The sequence below is a fragment of the Mustela lutreola genome, chromosome 1 (assembly GCF_030435805.1).
Source record: "Mustela lutreola isolate mMusLut2 chromosome 1, mMusLut2.pri, whole genome shotgun sequence".
Lineage (NCBI taxonomy): Eukaryota > Metazoa > Chordata > Mammalia > Carnivora > Mustelidae > Mustela > Mustela lutreola.
The window spans coordinates 32,425,282-32,448,482 of NC_081290.1; the positions used below are offsets into that span (position 1 = coordinate 32,425,282).

At 37.9% G+C, this 23,201-nt stretch overlaps 1 protein-coding gene and 1 non-coding gene across 6 annotated transcripts in view; one reads left to right on the forward strand and one right to left on the reverse strand.

Moving 5' to 3' along the window:
- Nucleotides 1–23,201, reverse strand: part of GRXCR1 (glutaredoxin and cysteine rich domain containing 1) — a 327,600-nt gene that overhangs the window by 44,493 nt on the left and 259,906 nt on the right. For all 5 annotated transcript variants that reach the window (XM_059162433.1, XM_059162460.1, XM_059162470.1 and 2 more), the window contains one exon: nt 8,237–8,479. In XM_059162433.1, the coding sequence (XP_059018416.1) occupies nt 8,237–8,479 (243 nt within the window). The remainder of the gene's footprint in view (nt 1–8,236; nt 8,480–23,201) is intronic.
- LOC131822885 (U6 spliceosomal RNA) lies at nt 6,450–6,553 on the forward strand. Its single transcript, XR_009350367.1, has one exon. It is a non-coding gene; the product is annotated as a U6 spliceosomal RNA (small nuclear RNA).

The window sequence follows — 23,201 nt, forward strand, 5'->3', positions numbered from 1 at the left end:
GTAAAAGCAAAAAAGCTGGCAAAAAGCTTGGAAGAGTATATCATTCTAGTTAGCTTTTACTGTTATTCTCATTATTGTCGATAATAAGAACTACCCTCAGATATTCAGGAAAACAGGACAAAGAAACAATCACACAAGAAAATATTACTTAAATTCTAAGAACCTGACTTAAGGCCTAAATTTCAGACAACTCCTTTGGCGCCTGGGTGGTTCAGTGGGTTAAAGCCTCTGCCTTCAGCTCAGGTCATGATCCCAGGGTCCTGGGATCAAGCCCTGCATCGGACTCTCTGCTCAGCAGGGAACCTGCTTCCCTCTTTCTCTCTCTGCCTGCCTCTCTGCCTACTTGTGATCTCTGTCTGTCAAATAAATAAATAAATAAATCTTTTTTAAAAAAACATTTCAGACATCTCCATCCCTGTGTTTTCTGAAATAGAGTGAACGGCCAGGAACAACTACTACATGAATTTGAAGAAGGAGGCTTGAAAATTAAACATTTATTATGCTTATTTTGAATAAGATCCAAGACAATAGGGGTAGATTTGAATGTTCAGGAGATTCTCATCCATCTAGACCTCTGATGAAGTTGCTAATGATCAAGGAAATGACCACAAAAGAATAAAGATGACTTCCGAAAGAGAAAAAGAAGAAGAAGGAGGAGGAAGAGGAAAGGGGGGGGGAGGAGGAGCAGGTTAAGGAGGAGAGATAAAGATCTAAATTCATCAATTCCATAATTAAATATTAAAATATCAAAATGAGCTATGATTATACTTACTTGTGATGAAGTGGGTCACATTACTAAATAAAAGCTTTAAAGACAACCAAGAAGTGGAGTACACTCCAGTAGGCACCATCTCCGAAGTAATCCTTTTAATGAAAATTTTGACAACTAGGGATAAATTCTCAGGAAGCTCTGATATTATAAAGATTATATACATGTATAATGGGAAGGTCTATAACTTTCATTAGATTTTCAAAGAAGAATATGACCCCAACATTTAAAAACCACTTCTTGGGTCACTTGGGTGGTTCATTCAGTTAAATACCTGCCTTCAGCTCAAGTCACGGTCTTGGGGTCCTGGGATTGAGCCTTGCTCAGTGGGGAGTCGGCCTCTCCCTCTCCTTCTGTGTGCGCGCTCTCTCTCTCTCTCTCTCTCTCTCTCTGTCTCAAATAAATAAATAAAATCTTAAAAAAAAAACACTTCTCATATGTATATGGTAAATATTTTCAAGAAGTTTAAAATATAATGGTCTCAAAACCTATCAAAATATTTAACTTTACATTGATTACACTGATTGTTTATAACACTAGTTACTATTTCACATCACAACACACTCCCATAAAGAAACCAAATTTACCCAACATTCCCCACTAGTCCTCCCACCATCTTTGTAACCCTCTTAAATAGAGTAAATACTAAGGATTTGTCTGGTTCAAGGAAAGAATTAGTGTGAAACACAAAGCATGGAGTTTATTCTAGTCATCTACTCAAAAAATTTTTGTTTAGTGTGGGGGACACCAACTACCTACTTGATTTCCATGCTTTTCTCTTTTTCCTCTTAAAAAAAAAAAAGATCTGATATTTTTCAACATATCAATGTGTCCCTCTGGAAGATCACAGTACCCAGCCTACTTTGCAACAAAAGATGAACCATAAAATGCAAATGGAAATTGGGTGATATTTCAGGAAGAATTCTTTAGAAGGGAGCTCCTTTAGATAGGGTGCACTTCTCTTTTCTTTCCATACCCTTCCTGCCTGGAATGCAGGTATGATGTCAAGAGTTTCAGCAACTACCTTAAACCTTTGGGACACCTCAAAGATAGACAACATGTGCTAAGAACGGCAATACCATAAAACAGAAAATGGTCCCAGGTAAAATCATGAACTTTATGCCCTATATAAAACATCTTCCCTTGTGTTTTTCATGTGAGAAAAAACATCATAAAATTCCCAACTTTTAAGTCTTCAGAGTTTGTGGCTTTTTTGTTTGTTTGTTTAGGGATTATTTTGTATGTATAAAGGAATCACTTCATTCAAAAAAGAATGTGATTCACAACTACCATAGATATCCGGCCTGAAAATTCCACTTTCCTTTGTTACATGCCTAAGAGTGGACCAATTTCTGATCCACTTTGATAAACAATGACTTTTAATGGATTGTCTGCATGATATTGGACACTAGGCAAAAATGAACTAATATCTCTGAGAGGCAGGACATAAATTAGGTGAAGGGGGAATCCAAGCAGAACCTGGTGGACACCCTGTGTTGAGGAAATAAACCTAAAACACAGGAGACTAAGACAGCTAGAGTTTACAGGACAAAGTACGAGAGAGTAAAGAGCTTCATGGAGACCTCTAGAGATAGGCAGAGAGCCCAGATTCTGTTCAGCAGAGTACAGATCAGCACATGCATGAAAGAAAACTATTGATGTCCAGCAAAAGAACCTAAAAAGATTAAAAGGGACAGTACCTAGAGATATGGCTGAGAAGAATGCCTGTTCCCATCAGCCAGACTGGAAAACCTTATAATCAATGGGACTTTAGATAAAGATCCCACAATATTATGCCTCCATACTGAAGAATAATTAGCTTTGGACTAAACTATTCTGTCTCTCTCTAGAAAACCTTAAAAAAAAAACCTTTAATAGCAGATTTTTCCAACTAACTTAACTGCATCCCAGCAAAAAGTTTAAGAATATTTATAGGAATACAAAAATATTCCAACAAGGACTACTTTAACCCACCCAGGTCACATTCACAATATGCAAAATCCAATAAAAGATTACCAGGCAATCAAAGAAGTAGAAAATATGACTCACAATGAGGAGAAAAATCAATCCACTGAAACCAACTCAGAACTGACATAGATATTAGAATTTTCAGACAAGAAGATTAAAATAAGCTATTATACTGATATCCCATATGTTAAAAAAAAAAAAAGCTAGAAGAAATATTGAATGTGCTAAATAGAGACATAGAATATACATTTAAAAAAAATAGATGTCTAAAGATAAAATTACAATGCCTGAGATTTAAAAAAAATCTGGATAGGATTAACAAAAGATTAGATATTTTACAATAAAAGATTAGGGATCTAGGAGACATAGCAAGAGAAATAATCCAAGAAGAAATGAAGTGAACTTTGGAACAACTTCAAGCAGCCTAATATGTATGTAAGTAAAGTGCCTGAAAAGAAGAGAAGGGGGGGAAACCCTAAATCTTATTTGAAAAAATAATGGCTAAAAGTTTTCCAAATTTGATTTTTTAAAAAGAAAAAAAATCCAAGAATCTCAATGAACCCTGGGCAAAAGAAACATGAAAAAAACTATACCAAAATATATCATAATCAAGTTTCTCAAATCCAATGATAAAAAAAAAATCTGTTTTTAAGATAGTATTTATTTATTTGTCAGAGAGAGAGCACAAGCAGGGGGAGCAGCAGGCAGTGGGAGAAGCAGGCTTCCCACTGAGCAAGGAGCCTGATGTGGGTCAGGATCCCAGGACCCTGGGATCATGATCTGAGTGAAAGGCAGACCCTTAACTTACTGAGTCACACAGACATCCCAAAAAGAAGAATCTTGAAAGCACCAATGTGAAAAGATACACATACAGGGAACAAAGATAAGGATGACAGCATATAATTTATCGGAATTATGCAAACAGGAAGACAAAGCAATGTCTCTTAAGTACTGAAAGGAAAGAAAAAAAAAGTTTTAACCTAGAATTCTATACCCAGCAAAAATATCTTGTAAAATCAAAGGTGAGATAAAAACTTTTCAGACATAAATATGCTAAAAGAATTCATCTACAGTAGACCCACACTAAAATAGTAGCATATAAGTAGTCCTTCACATAAAGGGAAAATTATGTCAAATGATTTAATGCTCTACACCAAGCAATAAAGAGAATAAGAAATTGAAATTGCAGAAGGTAGAACACTTCCAAACTCAATTGATGAGGTCATCATTACCCTGACACCAAAACCAGACAAAGTCATTAAAGGAATAGAAAACTATATTGACAGAAAGATCAATGATCACCAGGGGATGTAGGTTGGAGGCAGAGATTTCTAAATGACATGAGGAATATTGGGGAGTTATGGAAATGCTCTGATCTCAAACGTGTTGATACATTTATGAGTGTACATATCTGCCAAAACCCATCAAATTATAAGTTAAATGGATACAGTTTATTATATTTAAAATGTACCTCAATATTCTGGTTAAAACAAAACAAAATAAATGAAAATAGCCTATCTGGCAGATACTATGGTTTGGCTCACATCGTAACCAATCCAGTCACCTTCTAGAATGTCTTCCTATACTGTAGAGGTCAAAAAGCTAAAAACCACATTTCCCATTTTCCTGCATTGTTTACATATGTGACTGATTCAGTAACCACAGATACACTCACTCAAGGCTTTACTTAGGAACAGAATTAAGTAGAAAAAGGGGCCAGAGAACAAATCATCTGTCTTGCCAGAGAGAACCAAAGATAGCATTTCTAGAGAGCCAGCCACTTTCTGATTGTGGCAGACATTCCTTAGAGGCCATTTCTGCAGAGAAGTTCTGCAAGTTGTCTCTAAAAACATGCTTAGAGTCTTTATTTCTCATGTATAAACTACATGTACTCAATAACAATTCCTTCATTCTTAAGCTGAAAAAAAAAAAAAAGAAAAAAAGAAAGAAAACCCCAGAACTTTCGATAGATATGGAATTATAAATCAGTCACAGCTCAACATCAGCTAGTTTAAAACACCTGTCTAGATCCACAGTCCTTCCATTCCTCTCTGTTACCAGAGTCTCCACTCTGATTCATTCCATGTTTTATAGCTCAGTTCCAATGTAGGTTTCATGGATTTGTACTATAAAGTTTTATGGTTGGTCTAGAATTAAGATAGTACTTCTAACCTATTTCCTACTAGAATTTCCAAGATCATCTTTGTCCGAACAATTGAAATGCAATCTTTTCGTGTAAAGATCGCCCAATGCCAAAGCAACAGGACAATGGCTTTAAGCAAGCTTCAAGTTGAACTTGCTTCTCTTTAACCCTCTCAGCCTCCAACTCTTTGACTGACCCATCCTCTCCTGATGGAGCATCTCAGGGCAGAGGAGCTTTGTTTTCTAAAGTAATTTCTTTTCCTTGACTATTTCATTGCTTTCATCTTTATCTATATAAAGATAGATAAAGTTGTCAGGGAAAAAAAGCTCAGCATTTTTGTCAATTCTTCTGCTCTTGCCCATTGAACTCTGCGATCTTCCCCTCAGTGAAGATAAGTGAATCCCCTTGGTGTCACCCATCCCTGGCTCTGGTGGCAATGATGGCAGAGAAATAGGGAGCTACAAAATGGTCTCATGCTCTCCCCATCCCATCTCACTACCTCCATGGGCTTATTTCTGTCCCTATCTACCTCAGTCTCTGGCCCTCTCTAGTTCTTTCTCTCCCTCCTTAAAAAAAAAAAAAAAAAAAAAAAAAAAAAGTTGTATTGCACAGATGATTCATACATCTCAATTTTTCTCACTCATCTAAATTTAAACTAAATCAAGTGGTTTCATGTGACTGTTTAAAATATCACAGATGTTAAGGAAATTACCAACATCAGCTTCTTTTCCTCCCTAAAAGTTATGTTTCACCATGTGCCAAAACCCAGCAGAGGGCATCCTTCCATTTCAGATGAATGAATACTGCAGGGAGAAGGCTCTATGACTCCAGCAATGTCTTCCATTTACAAATGTGCCTGGAATTTAAAATCAAGACACTTTTGTGGTAGGAGGAGAAACTGCTATAGAAGTTGTTTTCTGGAGTGCTTACCTCCATTTCAAATTATAGATTTTGAAGAATTATCCATTTATAAGAAAAAAGAAAGAGGAAAACAAAATCTCTGTCTCTGGTCTATTTCAGCAGATTTGGGGCATTAGCTTTAAATGGCAGAATCAACAAGGTAACTAACACCTGTGTGATCTTTCCTTCTCTAGGCCACTGCACCCTGTTTCTTTTGTCCATTGCCTCTGCCTCTAGGCATCAAATGCAAAGAAAAATAGCATCATTGCCTGTTAGATTGCCTTAGAAGAAGGAAGAAGGTAAGTATGGTCAAAAGCAGGATGTCAGGTAAGGCCAACCATATTACACCTGTGTAAGGAGGCAGTCACCCACTAAATTTAACTGGGCAGTTGCACAGAAATTAAAATTCTACAATGGAAAGTATCTTACATCATCAGAAGAATTTTGCCAGTTAAAATCACTTTTATCAGTGATTTTCTCCCTGGGGAGTAAGTTTAGCAGATTCTTTGCTGGTAGAAGAATGTCATAGGGAGAGTAGGAAAGAATTTGAGAGAAAAGTATAGCAACATTCATACACCCATTCAACATACATTTCTGAGCACTTTGTGACAAACCATGTCCTAGGTATAAGACCATATCCGCAAACAAAGTATCAAAGATTCCTTTCTTGTGTTTGCTTCAGTAGCACATATGCTAAAATTAGAACAATACAGAGATTAGCATAGCCCCTGCTCAAGGATGACACACAAATCTGTGAAATGTTCCAATTAAAAAGAAAGAGAGAGATCCCCTTCTTTGAGGTAATGTGCAAAAAAGCAGGGGTTTAGAGAGTCAGACCTAATTTTGAGTCCTGGTCCTGTCACTTGACCAACTATGTGACTTGGAGCAAAATAATTAATGTTTTCTTTAGCAAAACAAGGATAGTTAGATTGTTACCATTGATTTATAACTAAGTAACAAAAGATTGTTACTATTTATTAAAAACCTACTTTGTTCCAAGCACAGGAATTGAGTACTTCTATATATTATATATGGTCATATCCTCACAATTAGTCTGTGAGAAAAGTTCTATCACCATGCTCCTTTTACAAATGAGAAAACCGAGACACAAAGAGAGTTATAAATTACCCAGAATCACATAAAGTATCAGAGCAGGAATTTGAAACAAAACCATCTTGCCTCTCAACGAGTAGAGCAGAGAAGTGTTCTCTAAGGCTGTCCTGGGGATTAGAAGAGATGAATGTATAAAGCTGAGAACACAGTATAGTAACGTTATTACTACTATTATTATTAATTTATCATTACTATCACTGCCATTGTTGCGGCTTTCTGGGACCTTAAGGGTACATGTGGAAATATAACAAAAGAGGCTCAATGCTTCAAATCTAAATTCCTCCTCTTCAAAATGTAGTCTGTGTCCCACTCAAGTTAAAAGTAAAATTGCAGAAGGCATAGCTAGTGAATCATGGCTTCTCCCCATTTATCTTTCCATCAGACGACAGGCTGCCTCTAACAGCGATGGCTCTAGCCAGGATATCAGAAGAACAGTTTCCCTGTAACAAAACATGAGCATTTCCTGCTCTGGATTTTTTTCTAACCATCTCTGAAAGCTGAAGGCTAAGACCAAATGCAAAACAAAGCCAAGCTCCAAATATCCATCTGCCATTTGAAGGCAGCTCTTTGTTCTCTGATAAGTGATCTGGGGGAGTCAGTCCCACCCCCTCAACCTCTGGCGTCCCTTGGCTCTTTGTTCTTACCCTTTCTAAAGTGCTTCTCCAGAGCCCTCTTTTGGGCTTCTTAGTGATGGAGCCTGTTCATAGATCAGTGGGGTTTAATTATGCTAACAGTATTATTTAAAAAGAAACGAGGCAGTCATGTTTCCTTGATGCTCAGGAGTTTGCTCTGTTCTGCTACAGCAAGCCTAAACTTGGGTCTCACACTGCCACATTACCAAAATCCAGAATAATTTTAAACAACAAACAAATAAAATTCTGGTTCCGGGCCTCATTTCTTACTGATTTTGTTTTGGGACTGCCATCTTAGTTTCATTAGGTAGGAAACTGACTGTTTGATAATGGAGTGTAAGAGAATTCATAAATGTGTATCTTATAAATATTCCCTTTTTCTCATGTGCACTAAAAAATAGTTTGTATCTCACACGCTAAGCTTCATAATGCAAAACTCAAGTCAACTGAACAAGTGAAAAATGTGTTCCTATTAAAAAAGGCAATTTCATGCTGATTTTATCTCACCATGCTTCTGTAGGGATGAACACTGTTAGCAACACATCATTTGGGATAGAAATAAGTGCTTGAATCCCTTTGGTCTGAGCTCCAAAAAAATAGCAAAAATCCTAGGAGTTACGTTGCAAGTCACCTTGTCATAGGCTTACAGATTTCTAACAACCCTGGCTGGGTTCAATAAAAAAAGAAGATTTTCCTCAGCGGAGTACTTACCCCAAGATAATGGCCATCGATGAATACGACAGGGAGGGAAGGGGCTTCTGAAACACGTCGGCATCGCTCATCTAACTCTTTTCCATAGTCACCATTCAGAGCTATGTTTTTCTCTTCAAATTTTACTCGATGGTTTTGGAAGATCTTTCTAACCAGTTCACATCTTTCAAAGGTTGTCCGTACCACACGAAGGCAAGTGGTATAAATCACTACGCGGTCAAATTCTAGGTCAGTTGATGGTTGCTGAAGGAAGAACATGGTAGCGTAAATATTTTCATTGACTTTCTTCTATCTTATTAAGACAATTAACATTTTGACACATAGAAGAAACTTGTCCTCTATATTAAAGGCATGCAATAAAAGCTGAAGTGTCATATTTGTCTATCCTAAGACATGTTTTTATGTTAGAAAATCTGTACTTGAGAAAGGGAAAACAATCAACATAATTTAAATGACATAATTCACTTGACAGTGTTTTTTCTGTTCTCAATGGCATATCAAATAACGGCATATCTTAAAACCAATGATGTCTCACATGGCATGCCATGTGGTAAAATAAGGAATGGTTGAATTATCTTTCTCATGTTCCCTAGACAGGGTTCAGTTACCAGATTGGCCTCTTAAACCCAAGTGAAATACGTAACAGAACAGTCAGGTTAGCTTTTAACCGTTTAAAAATCCTTCGCCTTATCCTTGAGCCACCATCTTCTGGGAATAAGAAGATGCATATCTTCTTTCAGCAGCACAGCATATGTGCCTGCACTCTGTTGAGTGACAGGGCTCTGACACGCAGTGAGAAGGCACTCCAAAGATTGGATGACTCAGAGGGAGTGCAGAGAAACCAACACCCTAGTGGGCAGTGGGTCAGAGCCAGGCATGGAACAGAAACAACGAAACGGGTACACTGCAACAGAGGCAAACAGCTCTCAAAACCAAGGAGAAGATTCCCTACGTGTAAATCTTGCTTTCTACATTTCCTGCTACATCAGAAATCAGTGACTAAGTTCCTGGGATGATCAGCCCAGCACTGCTAGGCCCTGACAACATTAGGAAAAAGCCTCTTCTTCTTTGCCACAGTCTTCCTTGAAGGAGACTAAAGGGAATACAACTTAACCTTGAGTCCAACGGATATGTGGGTTTTCATGGGGCTACAGTTTTTGCAACACAACCACACAACTTAGAAACCTCTCTGAAGTCAAAATTTTGACTGGAAACCACTCTAGATAGCTAAATACTAGAATCAGAAGGAAGGATACTAAGCTTCACCACTCTGTAGTCAAAGAAATCAGCCCATCACATGCAAATATGAAGAGTCCTGAGAAGGTCTTAAATCATAAAGATGGCAATGCAATGGTCTCCACCTCACCAAGGAAGAGGTCATTTTTTTTTTCTTGATAATAAAATTTATTTCTTCCCTCAATAGAGTTCAGAAGCTAAGCTGAAAAACCAGAGACCTGGAGGGGTCAAACAAGTCTTCAACGTTGGGCCAGGCCAGGAGTAAAAGAGGTATCAGTGAGATGTAGAAAGTCAGCTGGAAGAGAAAAATGTTACTCAGCTTCCCGCAAGATTCAGGCTGGCAGGCATGTTACTCAATATTGTCAGATATGATTATTTTATTTCAGTTTTTTATTTTACTTTTTTAAGACATAATTATTCTACATATAAGCTTGAAATCTGGATTTTTATGGAAAACTTTCTGCTTTCTAAATGGCAGCACCTCATTAAAAATGTATTGAGACCATGTGAACCAATATATTTGAAGGCCGAATTTGGTCTGGACACCATGAGTTAACACCAGGGTGGAGAAAGCATCAGATACAAGGGGACTCTGCCACTGGCCATCTGTGTATTTGGGGGAAGAGAGTGAACTAGTAAGCCTCAATTTTGTCATCTTTAAAAAGTGATCTACCTAACAAGTTTGCAGAGGAGGCTAATTAATGAGACTATGAAAACAACCAGTGTAGGGCTTGACGTACTACTGTGCTCAGCTACCTAGTTTAAAAGATTATACTCCACAATGGGGAAGTTTCAAACTTAAAAACACACACACAGAAAAAAACAAATCAGTGTAATTAATAACAAGAAAGTGGGGGTTGTTACCATGCTCTAGATTAAAAAGCATTGATCTTTGTTCAGGGTGTCTGGGTGGCTCAGTCAGTTAAGGATCTGCCTTCAGTTGGGTCATGATCTTCGAGTCCTGGGATTGAGAGATGCATTGAGCTTCCTGCTCAGTGGGGAGTCTGCTTCTCCCTCTCCCTCTGCCTCTTCTCCCACTCATGCGCTCGCTCTCTCTCTCTCTCTCTCTCTCTCTCTGTCTCAAATACATAAATAAAATCTTAAATTTAAAAAAAAAAAAAAAAGCATTGATCTTCAGAGAAAGTAACCAAATACCCAAACCTATGCTCATCTTCAGGTTCATGGTTATAGGCAAGTAGAGAATCAACAAACTGTTGACAAATACTGCAGGTTTTGGAAGTGCACTCTAGTTCTCTTTTCTCTGATGCTATTATGTGAATAAGTATGCATTGTCCCTCTGGTTGCAAGGCCACTATAACTGCATTTGGTTCTACCAAAATGTTCCACTTCTTCCAATAACTACACTTACTTTTGAAATAGTTGATAAGACATAAATTTCCCCCATGAAGAGAGGTGGGAAAGTTTAAGATCAGACCAATCTGCTGCCACATTAACCAACTCCTATGGGATTATCTCTGCTCATACAACAAATGCTAGGTAACACTTTGCTGTGTGTCTCTAAGAGATATACATTTAAAAAACAGTAACAAGATGGACCCCTATCAGGTAGCCATGTTGGATGCTGTTTAATACAAAGGGCAACAAAAATATCTCTTTCCCTCCTGTTAAGGATGAGCTTTGCCTGGAGTCAGTGAATTTCCAAGATTGCTGGATATTAGAATAAACCGGGAAGGTTTTATTTTAGGGGGTTTTAAGCTGGGGAGTTTTTAAAAATTCCCCATACCCAGGCCAAGTACATAACAATTAAACCAGAATCACCAGGGAGTGAAATCTCAGAATTGTTATATATATTTTTTAAGCTCCTAAGGTGATTTCAGTCTACAACCAAATTCTAGAGCTAGTCACATATGAGTTGGAAATGCAGAATGACAAGCTTCACCCTAGATCTACTGAATAAGAATCTGTATTTTTAACAAGTTCTCTGGGGAATTTGGATGCACATTACATTTTAAGACACCCTACTGTAATCACATTGACAGCTTGACTTAAAGAGAAACTGTGATTATGTCCCTTTAAAATAACTGCTAGTCATTTATTCAGTTACTAGAATCATTTATTTGCTATACATGGTGACAGGTAGTAGATATATAATTGTGAGCAAACAATATCATTTGCTTACAACCTGAAGCTCATAGTTTTGTTTTGTTTTGTTTTGTTTTAAGTTACATAAATAAATATAGATTCACAAACTGTTAAGTACTGGGAAAGAAATATACAAGTTGTTAGGAGAGACTACTGAAGGTGTACACTTTTCTTGTTTCAGAGGTTGAGAAAGTGTTTTCTGGTAAATGAGCTCTGCTTTAAAGGACAGGAAGGAGTTAGAGATATTAGGTAAGAAAGCATGGGGAGGAATATTATAGGTAAGTGCAAAGATCTTGAGATGGGAGGCAGATGGCATGTTTGAGACTGGTTGAAAGGCTTTTGCCAAAACACAGAGAAAGAGAACTACAGTAGTACTAAATGAATCTGGACAGGTATGCAGGATAGATAACATGTTGTACTTTTATAACCTCTTTAAAGATCCATGGACTTTAACCTCAGAGTAATGGGAAATTCCTGAAGGTTTTTAAGGAGGAAGGGAGAAATTTACATTAAAAAAAAAAGTAAGTGAAATATGACCAGTGTAGATAGTTCCACAGAATGTGCACTGCACAAGCCTCAGGGGTATGATTATTAGCATAGTCTAAATAAATTATTCCCTCAGGGTTGTGTAGTCCACAACTTGAGCAATCATATTCAGTCCTATTCCCAACTCCGTTAGTCTGAGAACTGACATTCAACACAGGATAAAATCAAGGTAGAAAATTTGGTTATCTATTAGAATAAGCTATTATGTAAAATGGTCAAAAGAAGATCTTTTTTTTTTTTTTTTTTTTTTTTTTAAAGATTTTATTTATTTATTTGTCAGAGAGAGAGCGAGCGAGAGCGAGCATAGGCAGACAAAGTGGAAGGCAGAGTCAGAGGGAGAAGCAGGCTCCCTGCAGAGCAAGGAGCCCGATGTGGGACTTGATCCCAGGACGCTGGGATCATGACCTGAGCCGAAGGCAGCTGCTTAACCAACTGAGCCACCCAGGTGTCCCTCAAAAGAAGATCTTATTGAACAATTTTTTGGTTGGATTTGGAAGTAGATCTTCCTAGAGGTTGTAGGTTGAATGATTTCTCAAGGTCTTTTCCAGTTTTATAATATGAATTTAAATGATATTGTCTTTGGGAAAAAAAAAAAAAATCCTCTCCTACATTTGTTTCATTCTCTTCCCCTCAACAGATTTGTCAAAGCATCTGGCCAGAAATCTAAAAATAGCCACTCAATGGTTAGCTGTCCTTCTTCTCCCTGCCTAGGGTTACCATGGGAATAACATAATGAAAGATGGATGCTTCTGAGATAGTGCTGAGAAGCCATTGGGATTTGAAGCCTGCTTGTTTTGAGAGAACCGACCTAGATAATAATAAAGGTAGGCCATTTCTTCCTTTCCGTTGATTAAAAAGATGAATCTTAGGAGTGGCCTGAAGCCTCACAAGAGCCTGCAGCCAAAGTAGATGTGTTGGCAAGGGATGGAAATTGCTGAGAACAAGACAAAGAGGTTACCAAATAGCCAATGTCTGTCCTCAGCCTGCAACTGTCCTGCAAGTGCCACTGTGAAATGGTCATACCTCGTCATCTTGGGGCAATTCTGGAATCCCTACACTCACAGGAACTGCCACTGAATTCAGGCCAAGAATCAGTCCCCACTGCTCCTTGACAGAGGATCAGCTTGGAGCAGACCCAACTCCTAAGGCTGGAGCAAATCCAGTGGGTTATTTTCACTTGACCCTTTGCCTGTCCAGCCTGGCACTGGTTTGAAAAGGTGTCCTGATATAGGGGCCTCCAGACACCTCCAGAAATGCAGTTCTTAAACAAAAATAAAAAATAAAATGGGAAGTTACACTCCAAAATTACTAGAATTAGTACAGCAATTCAGTAATGTGGCAGGATACAAAATCAGTGCACAGAAATCAGTTGCTTTTCTATACATTAACAATGTAACTATAGAAAGAGAAATTAAGAAATTTATTTCATTCACAAAAGCAACAAAAAGCATAAGATACCTAGGAATAAACCTAACTAAAAAGGTAAAGGATCTATATTCTAGAAACTATAAAACACTTATGAAAGAAACTGAGGAAGACACAAAAAGATGGAAAAATATTCCATATTTATGGATTGGAAGAAGAAACATTGTTAAAATATCTATCCCCCCCCAGAGCAATTTACTTGTTCAATGCCATCCCTGTTAAAATACCATTGACATTTTTTGAAGAGCTAGAACAAAAAATCCTGAAATCTTTATGGAACCAGAGAAGATCCTTTAAGACTGCAGAAAGGATGAAAGAGAAAAACAAAGCTGAAATCTTTTTGGAACCAGAGAAGATCCCTAAAAACTGCATGAAGGATGAAAGAGAAAAACAAAGCTGGTGGGATCAAGTTGTCTGACTTTAAGCTATATTACAAAGCTGGGATCACCAAGACAGCACAGCATTGGCACAAAAGCAGACACATAGACCAATGGAAAAGAATAAAGACTCCAGAAATGGACCCTCAACTTTAGGGTCAACTAATCTTTGAAAAATCAGGAAAAAATATCTAATGGAAAAAAGACAGTCTCTTCAGTAAGTGGTGGTGGGAAAACAGGACTGGTACATATAGAAGAATGAAATTGGACCATTCTCTTACACCATACACAAAGATAAACTCAAACAGATGAAAGACCTCAATGTGAGACAAGAATCTATTGAAATCCTAGAGAAGAACATAGGCAGTTACCTTTTCGACTTTGGCCACAGCAACTTCTTTCAAGATATATCTCCAAAGGCAAGGGAAACAAAAGCAAAAATGAACTTTTGGGCCAGCAAGATAAAGGCAGCCAACAGAATGCAGGAAGATATTTGCAAATGTTATTACAGATAAAGGGCTGATATCCAAGATCTATAAAGAATTTCTCAAACTCAACATTCAAAAAACTAATAACCCAGTCAAAAAATGGACAGAAGACATGAACAGACACTTCTCAGGAAAAAAAAAAAAAAAAAAGACATACAAATGGCTAACACATATGAAAAAATGCTCAACATCACTAGCCATCAGGGAAATACAAAATCAAACCACAATGAATACCAGTTAAAATAGCAAAAATTAACAAAGCAGGAAACAACAAATGTTGGCAAGGATATGGAGAAAGGGGAACACTCTTATACAGTTAGGTGAGAGTGCAAGTTGGTACAGCCATTCTGGAAAACCTTACAGAAGTTCCTCAAGATGTTAAGAATAGAACTACCCTATGATCCCACAATTATACTACTGATATTTACCTCAAAGATAGAGATGTAGTGAAAAGAAGGGGCACATGCATCTTAATGATCATAACAGCAGTGCCCACAATAGCCAAACTATGAAAGGAGCTAAGATACTCTTCAACAGATGAATGAATAACCAAGATGGAGTACATACACACAATGGAATATTATTTCACCATCAAAAATGATGAATACTCACCATTTGCATCAACATGGATGGAACTGGAGGGTATTATGCTAGGCAAAGTAAGTTAAGCAGAGAAAGACAATTATCATATGGTTTCACTCATATGTGGAATAAGCAATAGCACGGAGGAACATAGAGAAGGGGAGGAAAACCCAAAGGAGGAGAAATTGGAAAGGCAAATGAAACATGAGTCTATGTACCCTGAGAAATAATCTAGGGGTGTCAGAGGGGAGGAGGGTGGGGAAAGGGGTAACAGGATGATGGGTATTGAGGAAGGCACATGCTATGATGGGCACTGGGTATTATGCTTAACAAATGAATCATTAAACACTACTTCAAAAACTAATTATGAACTATACAGTGGCTAACTGAACATAATAAAAAAAATGAAAAGTCACATTTTAAGATGTTCATGGCAGACATAATTCTGGTAACTTTACATTCATTTAATCCCCACAATACCTGACATGTTGTGGCTGCTTTATTCACAGATGGAGAACCTAAGTTCAAGGGGGAATAAGTATCCTAAACAAGATGACAGAGTTAAAAATTAAGCAAATTAGAAACCTGAAACCCAGTGTTACACCTTTCCAAAATCCACATGTTTCCACTGAGCCAAGATGAACCACTAAACCGCCCTCTTGTTTTATTACTCCCTCCCCAGAATAAAGCTGTTGCCCAAACACAGATGGCTATAGACCGAAGTCATTGCCTGTGAGATAATGTTTGTGATTTAAAGAGGTTTGCCCCTTCACTAATTTATGCTCCCACATATAATAGAAAGTAACATCACAAGAGGTGCATTTTATTTTATTTTTTTTTCAGGCTAAAGACATTCTTTTGAGATGGAGAAGGTGGAGAGATCTTTTCTCCTCTACCTGAAAACAAAGAGGAGGAATGATGAGCTCAGAGCCATATAGCATATCAGAAGGCAAACTGGGACCAGATCCAGACTTCTTGATTATCAGGCAATAGGCCAACCTGGCTCCAGAGTTGCCATCTTAAAGAGCAGGTGCATGCCCGTGGAAGCAGGGCTGTAGACCTTTACAAAGGGCAGGAAATTTTACATCTCTCTCTCTGTCTCTCCCTCTCCATGCTATTCTGTAAACCCCTATAGCTGTACGCATGTTCTCGGATGTACCCCAGGGAAATTCTCTGTGTCCCTTCATAAGACACAGGTTATAAAAATAATTATAATAACGTTAGTTATGACATGACCCTTGTATATATACATGTAGTGCTTAGAACCTGACATGTTCAATTTTCCTTTATCATGACATAAGGATTATAATTCAAATTTTACAGTTAAGGGAACGAAAGCTTGGGATGAACTTAAGGTGCCCAAATACCACAGGGGAAAAGGACCAGAACTAAAATTTCAATCTGGGTCTGCTTCCTAAGTCCTTGCTCTTACCATAAGAAGATGCTTTACATAACCCTCTTAAATACAACCAACCAATGGTTGTTCTAGAACTGTTCTAGAACTGAGTACTGTTCTAGAACTGAGTACTGTTCTAGAACTGAGTGGTGGATTATACCATGGAGGGTCTGTCACAGAGACAGTCCTAGAAATTACCACTGCTCATCCCTATGTCATTCTACTATCTCTGGATAGATGTCACCTCCTCATACAGATCTTCCCTGATCATCTCATTAAAAAATGGGCCTTTTATCTTCATACCCAATTCTTTCTTTTAGAATACCTAGTACTCCTAGACATTATATCGTGTTTGTTTATTGATTTACTTTGGGTTCCCTCCAAATAAAATATAACCCTGACAAAGCAGGAACTTAGTTTGGCTCACTAGAACTAAGAACCCCAAATATGATCCGGTATATAGTAGATGCTTAATAAATAGCTTCTGGCCTCTTTTCCACACATTTAATAAGAACTTGATTTGAATCTGCCTCTTAATAACTGGATAATAATGACTAGTCAATTTCTTTACATTTCAGTTTTCTGATCTGTAATATGAGGATATTAATGCCTCTTTCATGAGGATTTATGGGGACTCGATGATTTAATGAATAGGAAAACACTTGGCATGAAACCTGATGCATAATAATAATAAACACTCAGTAAATGGAACCTTTGGATTTTTACTATCATTATTACTGTAAAATGCTACTAACAACACCAGCAGCAACACTATCACCCCTGTCATTACAACCAACTGCCATGATGACCATCCGGTGACCTGAAGCCTTCTTGAGCATAGCACCCTCCTCCACATTCTTTCTTTTTGCTTAACCATATAATGGTCCTTAGGTACACCCTGGAGGCATACTGTCCTTGATCCAAGCTATGCCTATGACACACAACTGTTCTCAAACAGTTCCCCCAGTGGCTCCCCAGCAGTACTCTCAGGCTGTAGGCTACATAAGCAGGTCTTAACGGGAAAGAAGAGCTATGGAGATCCACTCCTCTTGCAGCAGCCCAAGACCTCTGTCCATAGGTCCCCTTAATAAACTATTTCTTATCAAGCTAGAGTTATGGGCCTTTCTCTTCATTCTCACAGCTTCTTTGGCTGAGGGAGGTCAATTTGCACACAACTTTTTACAGAACACCAAGTCCAAATTCACATATGTCATCAACCTCATAAACTAGAATGGCAAAGTTAAATCTCATAATTACACAGTGATCAAAATATAAATCTCTTTGGGGCACCTGGGTGGCTCAGTTGGTTAAGCATCTGCCTTTGGCTCAGGTCATGATCTCAGGGTCCTAGGATTGAGCCCCGCATAATAATCATATAAATAACAATCAATCGATCTCTTTAATGACTAAAATTACAATTTACATCTGACTGAATGTGCCGTCAATTCTAAGAATGAAAACAACCAAGTGGAGCATATATATATTAGATGCCATAAAAATCTTTCCTTTTCTAAATTTGGGTGTCCCCTGGGTGGCATGAAAGAGATGCATGAGCACAATCTTTGCAGGCAAGGATTTCTGGATAGTGTGTTTTTTGTATTTGTAATGCTCTAAGATCCTATAAATAAATGAATTTCCATTATTACTTCAGGAATTATCTTTTTGTCCAAATCAATTATTGAATTGGCCTAGACATTAATTGAAAAGTCAATGAACCTAATGAATTCTCCATACCAAACAAACAAATAAAAAAGATTTTTCCAAAGAGTTAAATGGAAACGATGTTGATTTTACAGCACATCTGAGTTCATGAAGAGGAAGGTGTCCCATTCCCCTACTATAGAGACCTTAGAAAAGGCCATAGCTCTGCCAGTTTAGCTCTAATCAAACACTGGGAGATTTCACTTGAAAATCTGGATTTCTGTCTGATCTTGAAAAAAACAGAATCTGATAACATTAGTTCTGTTGTCTTCTTGTGCAAAAACAGTAACTGAAGCTTGGTGGCAACTACCCACTTGAGGGGCACATGTCTCTAGAAGCCACATGTAATAACCATTTCCTTACATCTAGACAATTTCTTGCATTAACATTACCTGCAATGCTCCTTTCAATCTGAGTTTGTGATGTTGCATCTAGTCTAAAGAATCTGTACATACATCTTACATGGGGGAAACTGAGACTCCCATTTTACTTACTTGAATCAACTTTTTTGGGGGAAGCAACACATAGTGGAAAGAAAACCCATCTCGAGCCAATGCTTTGGTTAGCTGTATGAACTTAGGGAAATCAGTTTACTTTTCTGGAACTAGGTTTTCTCTTCTCTAATATGGGAATGGCTGTAATCTAGACCACAAAGGAGTTGTAGGAGCATATGTAAAATGCTTCTGAAGGCACACTGTAAATTATAATACTTCAGAAACATAGCAGCTCTCATCATTGCCCAGTCATACAGATGGGAGAAAAGGAACTGGCCTCTACTGGAAACCACCTTCCTACCAGCAAACAAAAGCATCTCCTCTAATAGAAATATTTGGTTTCTATAGATATTGTCACAGATATGATTTACTGGTATTTGTTATTTGGCAAATAACACTTCAGATTAACACTGACATCAAGGTAAGTGCCCAAGTCATCATATTCTGAGGCATCCAATCCCGAAGTGATATGCTTACAACAGTAAAAAGCCAGGGAGCAAATGAATTAGGAACATACCACAAATGGAAACATTGAAAAAATATACTTCCCCTTACATCCTATGAAAAATTCAAGTTACAAAACAAGAAGAAAAGGAACTAAAGTGTTCCAGAATAATAAGTGGTTAGATAGCCCTGCCTCAACCAATTTTTTCATACCTTTCATCTTTGTACTTTGCAAAAACCCAGTGCTCTTTCTTAAAGATACAGGTGCTTTTTTCCTCCCATTCTGCCAAATATATACATATCATGGATAAAAACCAAACAAGGAAAGATTAAACCCTTCCTCAATTCTCTCCATCCAAGAAAATGCCTGAATAATCAGTCCCTTTTCGTGGGTTTGGATGTGATCAGAACCTACTTTAGAGGTTGAAATACCTGCATCTCCCCTCAGCTTGATGGTTCTGTAAATATCAGGGTGATGAAGGGAAGGGATCTTAGTCTCTGTGGAATTCCCAGAATAGACTGAGAACCAAGTGCAACAAAGGCAGGGAAAACTCAGAAGTCCAGAAAATCGGACCTAGCCTCAGGTAAATCCTTATTCTTACCTTCTCCTTGGGTTTCCACATATAATTCATGTCCCCCAGACTATTCTGCTTGTCATGATTCCAACCTCCTCTAAACATGCTCTTCCCCAGACTCCAAATACTGCATACAGGAGAAGAAACTTCTGGGGATCCCTCTATGGGAAGCTTGGAAGCTGCCACTCAGAGCTGATATGTGTATTTTATGAGCATTGAGTCCTTCAATTCCACAAGGAACATAGGTATGCTCATTATCCTAACTCTTGAGAGGAGGAGGCTGAGGCACAAAGAAGTATGTGACAAGTCTAATGTCAGACAACTAGCTTATGATGGCCCTAGTATTTGACCTGAGTAATTCTTAGAACTCAGATCTTTATATGGTCCTATTGGTCAAGTACTGACTCTGTTTGAATGTTATCTATACCCCATCTCATCTGGTAGAGAACAAGGAATTGGAGGGACAAATACAGGACATATATGAAACTTTAGGATATATCTATAGCTATATCTATATATTTATCTATATCTATATCTATATGTGCTTCAGCCCTAGGAAACTAATACACTATGTATCTAAAATCCATAGATATATATATACACATATTTACACTATGTATTTAAAATCCATATATACACTATGTATCTAAAATCCATAGATATATATATGAATTTTAGATACATAGTGTATTAGTTTCCTAGGGCTGAGGTACCAAATTCCCATATTCCCAAATTCCCCAAATTCCCAAATTCCCATAAACACAGTGAGTGGCTAAAACAACAAAAATAGCTTTGCTATTCTGAAAGTCAGAAGTCCCAAATGAGACTGGAATAAATCACGGGATCAACAGGATTATTCTCCTCACTAAGGCTCTAGGGAAAAATCCCTTGGCTTCCTTTACCCAGCTTCTAGAGATCACCTGCATTCCTTGGCTCTTAGTCCCTTCCTCCATCATCAAAGTGTGCTAGAACAGCCTCGGCTTCCATTGCCACATCCCCTTCCTGACTCTGATCTTTGTGCCTACCTCTTATAAGGACCCTTGTGATGACATCAGGCCCAACCAATAATCCAGGATAATCTTCCCATCTCCAGATCTCTAACTCAATCACATTCTCAAAGTCCTTTTTCTGTTAAGGTAACATATTCACAGGTTCTAGGAATTGGGACATAGATGCCTTTGCCGGGGCTGGGGGTGGGGCCACTTCATTATTTAGCCTACCATAGATAGACAGATTTTAAGATACTGGATCATGAGTATAGGAATAAAAGGACTGCAAGTTACACAATCTTAAAAGCAGAAGGGAAACTTGGAGATCATCTAATCCAACTTGAACAAAGGTACGACGATGTCAAGAATACACTCGAGCTTCTGGTTATGAGCTCCATCTTCCTCATTGTGTTTATCAGTGTGCCTTATAAACAGGAAACGAGGCAATTCTAGTAAGGTAGGCATGAAACACATTGTTCGTCTAAGACCTTCGACATAATTACTTGTAAGTAGAACATTCTCCAAGTTGCTACTGAATAAATGGAAAGGGTACTAAAAAAGAAGCAAGTGCATTCAAAAAAATTCACCTGATCTTTATCTATCCGGTGTGTTTTCTCTGTCTTTTCTACTGCTTGCTAGAAATATGCTTTGCTTCCTCCAAACAAGCCTTAGAAATTGCTCTGAAAACCAGACACTAAGCATGACCAAATGGGGGGGTACTTTGTGTTACATGAAAAGGAAAACACAAATGAAAATGTTTGAAATTTCTACCTAAAGCCAGAGGTTGAATTTGTCTGTGTTCTCCCCAAAAGCATCAAGCTAATTTTTCAGTTCAGCTTCAAAGAGAGCAAACAAATAAGATTTCAAAGGCAAGAAAATGTTGCCTTTCCATTTCTTCTCAAATTTCCCTAAATTAGGTTGCTTTAATAAAAGCAACTAAATTGTAAGGCACACAAAGCCCACAGAAGCAGATATGAAGAATAATGCTCAAAACCTTACAAGTCCTATTTTTTTTTTCAAGTATATATACCGTACTATTTGGGATGACCAATGTAATTTTGTAAAGAAAGTTTACTTGATATTGATTGCATATTCAAGTATGAAATGCAGGTGGGTTTGGGTGTGTTTTTTTTTTTTTAAGATTGTTTTTATTTATTTGAGAGAAAGATTGGAGTGAAGGGCAGAGGGAGAAGCAAGCTCCCTGCTCAGCAGGAAGCCCCAGGCGGGACTCAATCCCAGGACCCCAAGATCATGAACTGAGCCAAAGGCAGACACTTAATCAACTGAGCCACCCAGGCCCCTCAGTGCAGGTGTTTTTAAATTATATTAATCACAATATTATTGGAAGGAAGAAAATAATTTCTGGAAATATTCTTCAACAGACACTGCTTGCTTTGATACCAGAGCTCCTAGCTGGAGTTCATTATTTGAATTTTGGAGATTCAGTTATTAGGAAAAAAATATGACCAACTTTTTGAACAAAATAATAAGTCCCGTTAAGTGGAAGATCTTATCATGAACAATTTTGTTAGTGACCTGATCAATACTGGAAACAAGCAAACAAACAAACAAACAAAAACTGATGAATTTTATGTCACAGACATCATGTCAAATGAATGCATTTATTGTCATTACAAACCTCATAACATACAATGCAACAGAGATCATTATTCCATTTTCACCAACAAAGTAAAAAAGTCACAGAGAGATCATAAATTTGCTCAAGGCACATAATCATAAAAATTTTTTCCTGTCGGCATAAGTAATGCCTCCTCTCCTAGATTTTCTCTTGTATGTCAGGCTACTCCCTCTCCATGTTCAGCTAGAGCCCCTCTTCCCTTAAGAACTCCAGTTCCCATGGGCTCTCAGCTTGGTCTACCTCCTTCTCTGTGGATGATCTCATCCAAATCTCCAAGAGCGAACTGAAGAGTAATAAACTCTCAAGGATATAGCCTCAGCTCTGACTTCACTCCAACAGTCCAGATTGGAAATCCAGTTATCTATGGAACATTTCTGCTCAGATATACCTCTACACTTGAATTCAGAGTGCCTGAAGCTAAGCTCACCATTGTCATTATACCTACTGAACCTCTGCTTGAAATCTGGGAACAGTCCTGATTCATCCAGAGCTTTCTCTTATCACTGCCCCCTACACTCTATAATTCAAGCACTCTTATCAATTCTTTCTTTGTTTCAAACCTGTCTCCTTTCTGTCCCTACTCCTATAGCTTTAACTCAGGTTCCCACAGATTCTCATCTGGATTGCAACAGCCTCTCAACTGGCATCCATGTCCCTAAAGTAGACCCTTTCTATCCATTCTCCAGAGCTCATGTCATCTCTTTGCATAAAATAATAATAAACAATTGCTTCCTACAGCTTTCAGGATAAAGGTCAAATACATAAAGCCCTTTGTGATGTGGCTCTTATTTTGTCCCCTGGCTTTGTTTTCCATAGCACTCATTGCCAGGCACTAACTATTTATTTCACTCATATTTATAAATTCCAACTATGTGCCAAATTTTCCAGACACAGCAAAACATTTTTACCAAAACATGTCATGACTTTTAGTTCCTCTGACTTTCTCTTCTGTCGTCCTTATGCCTAGAAT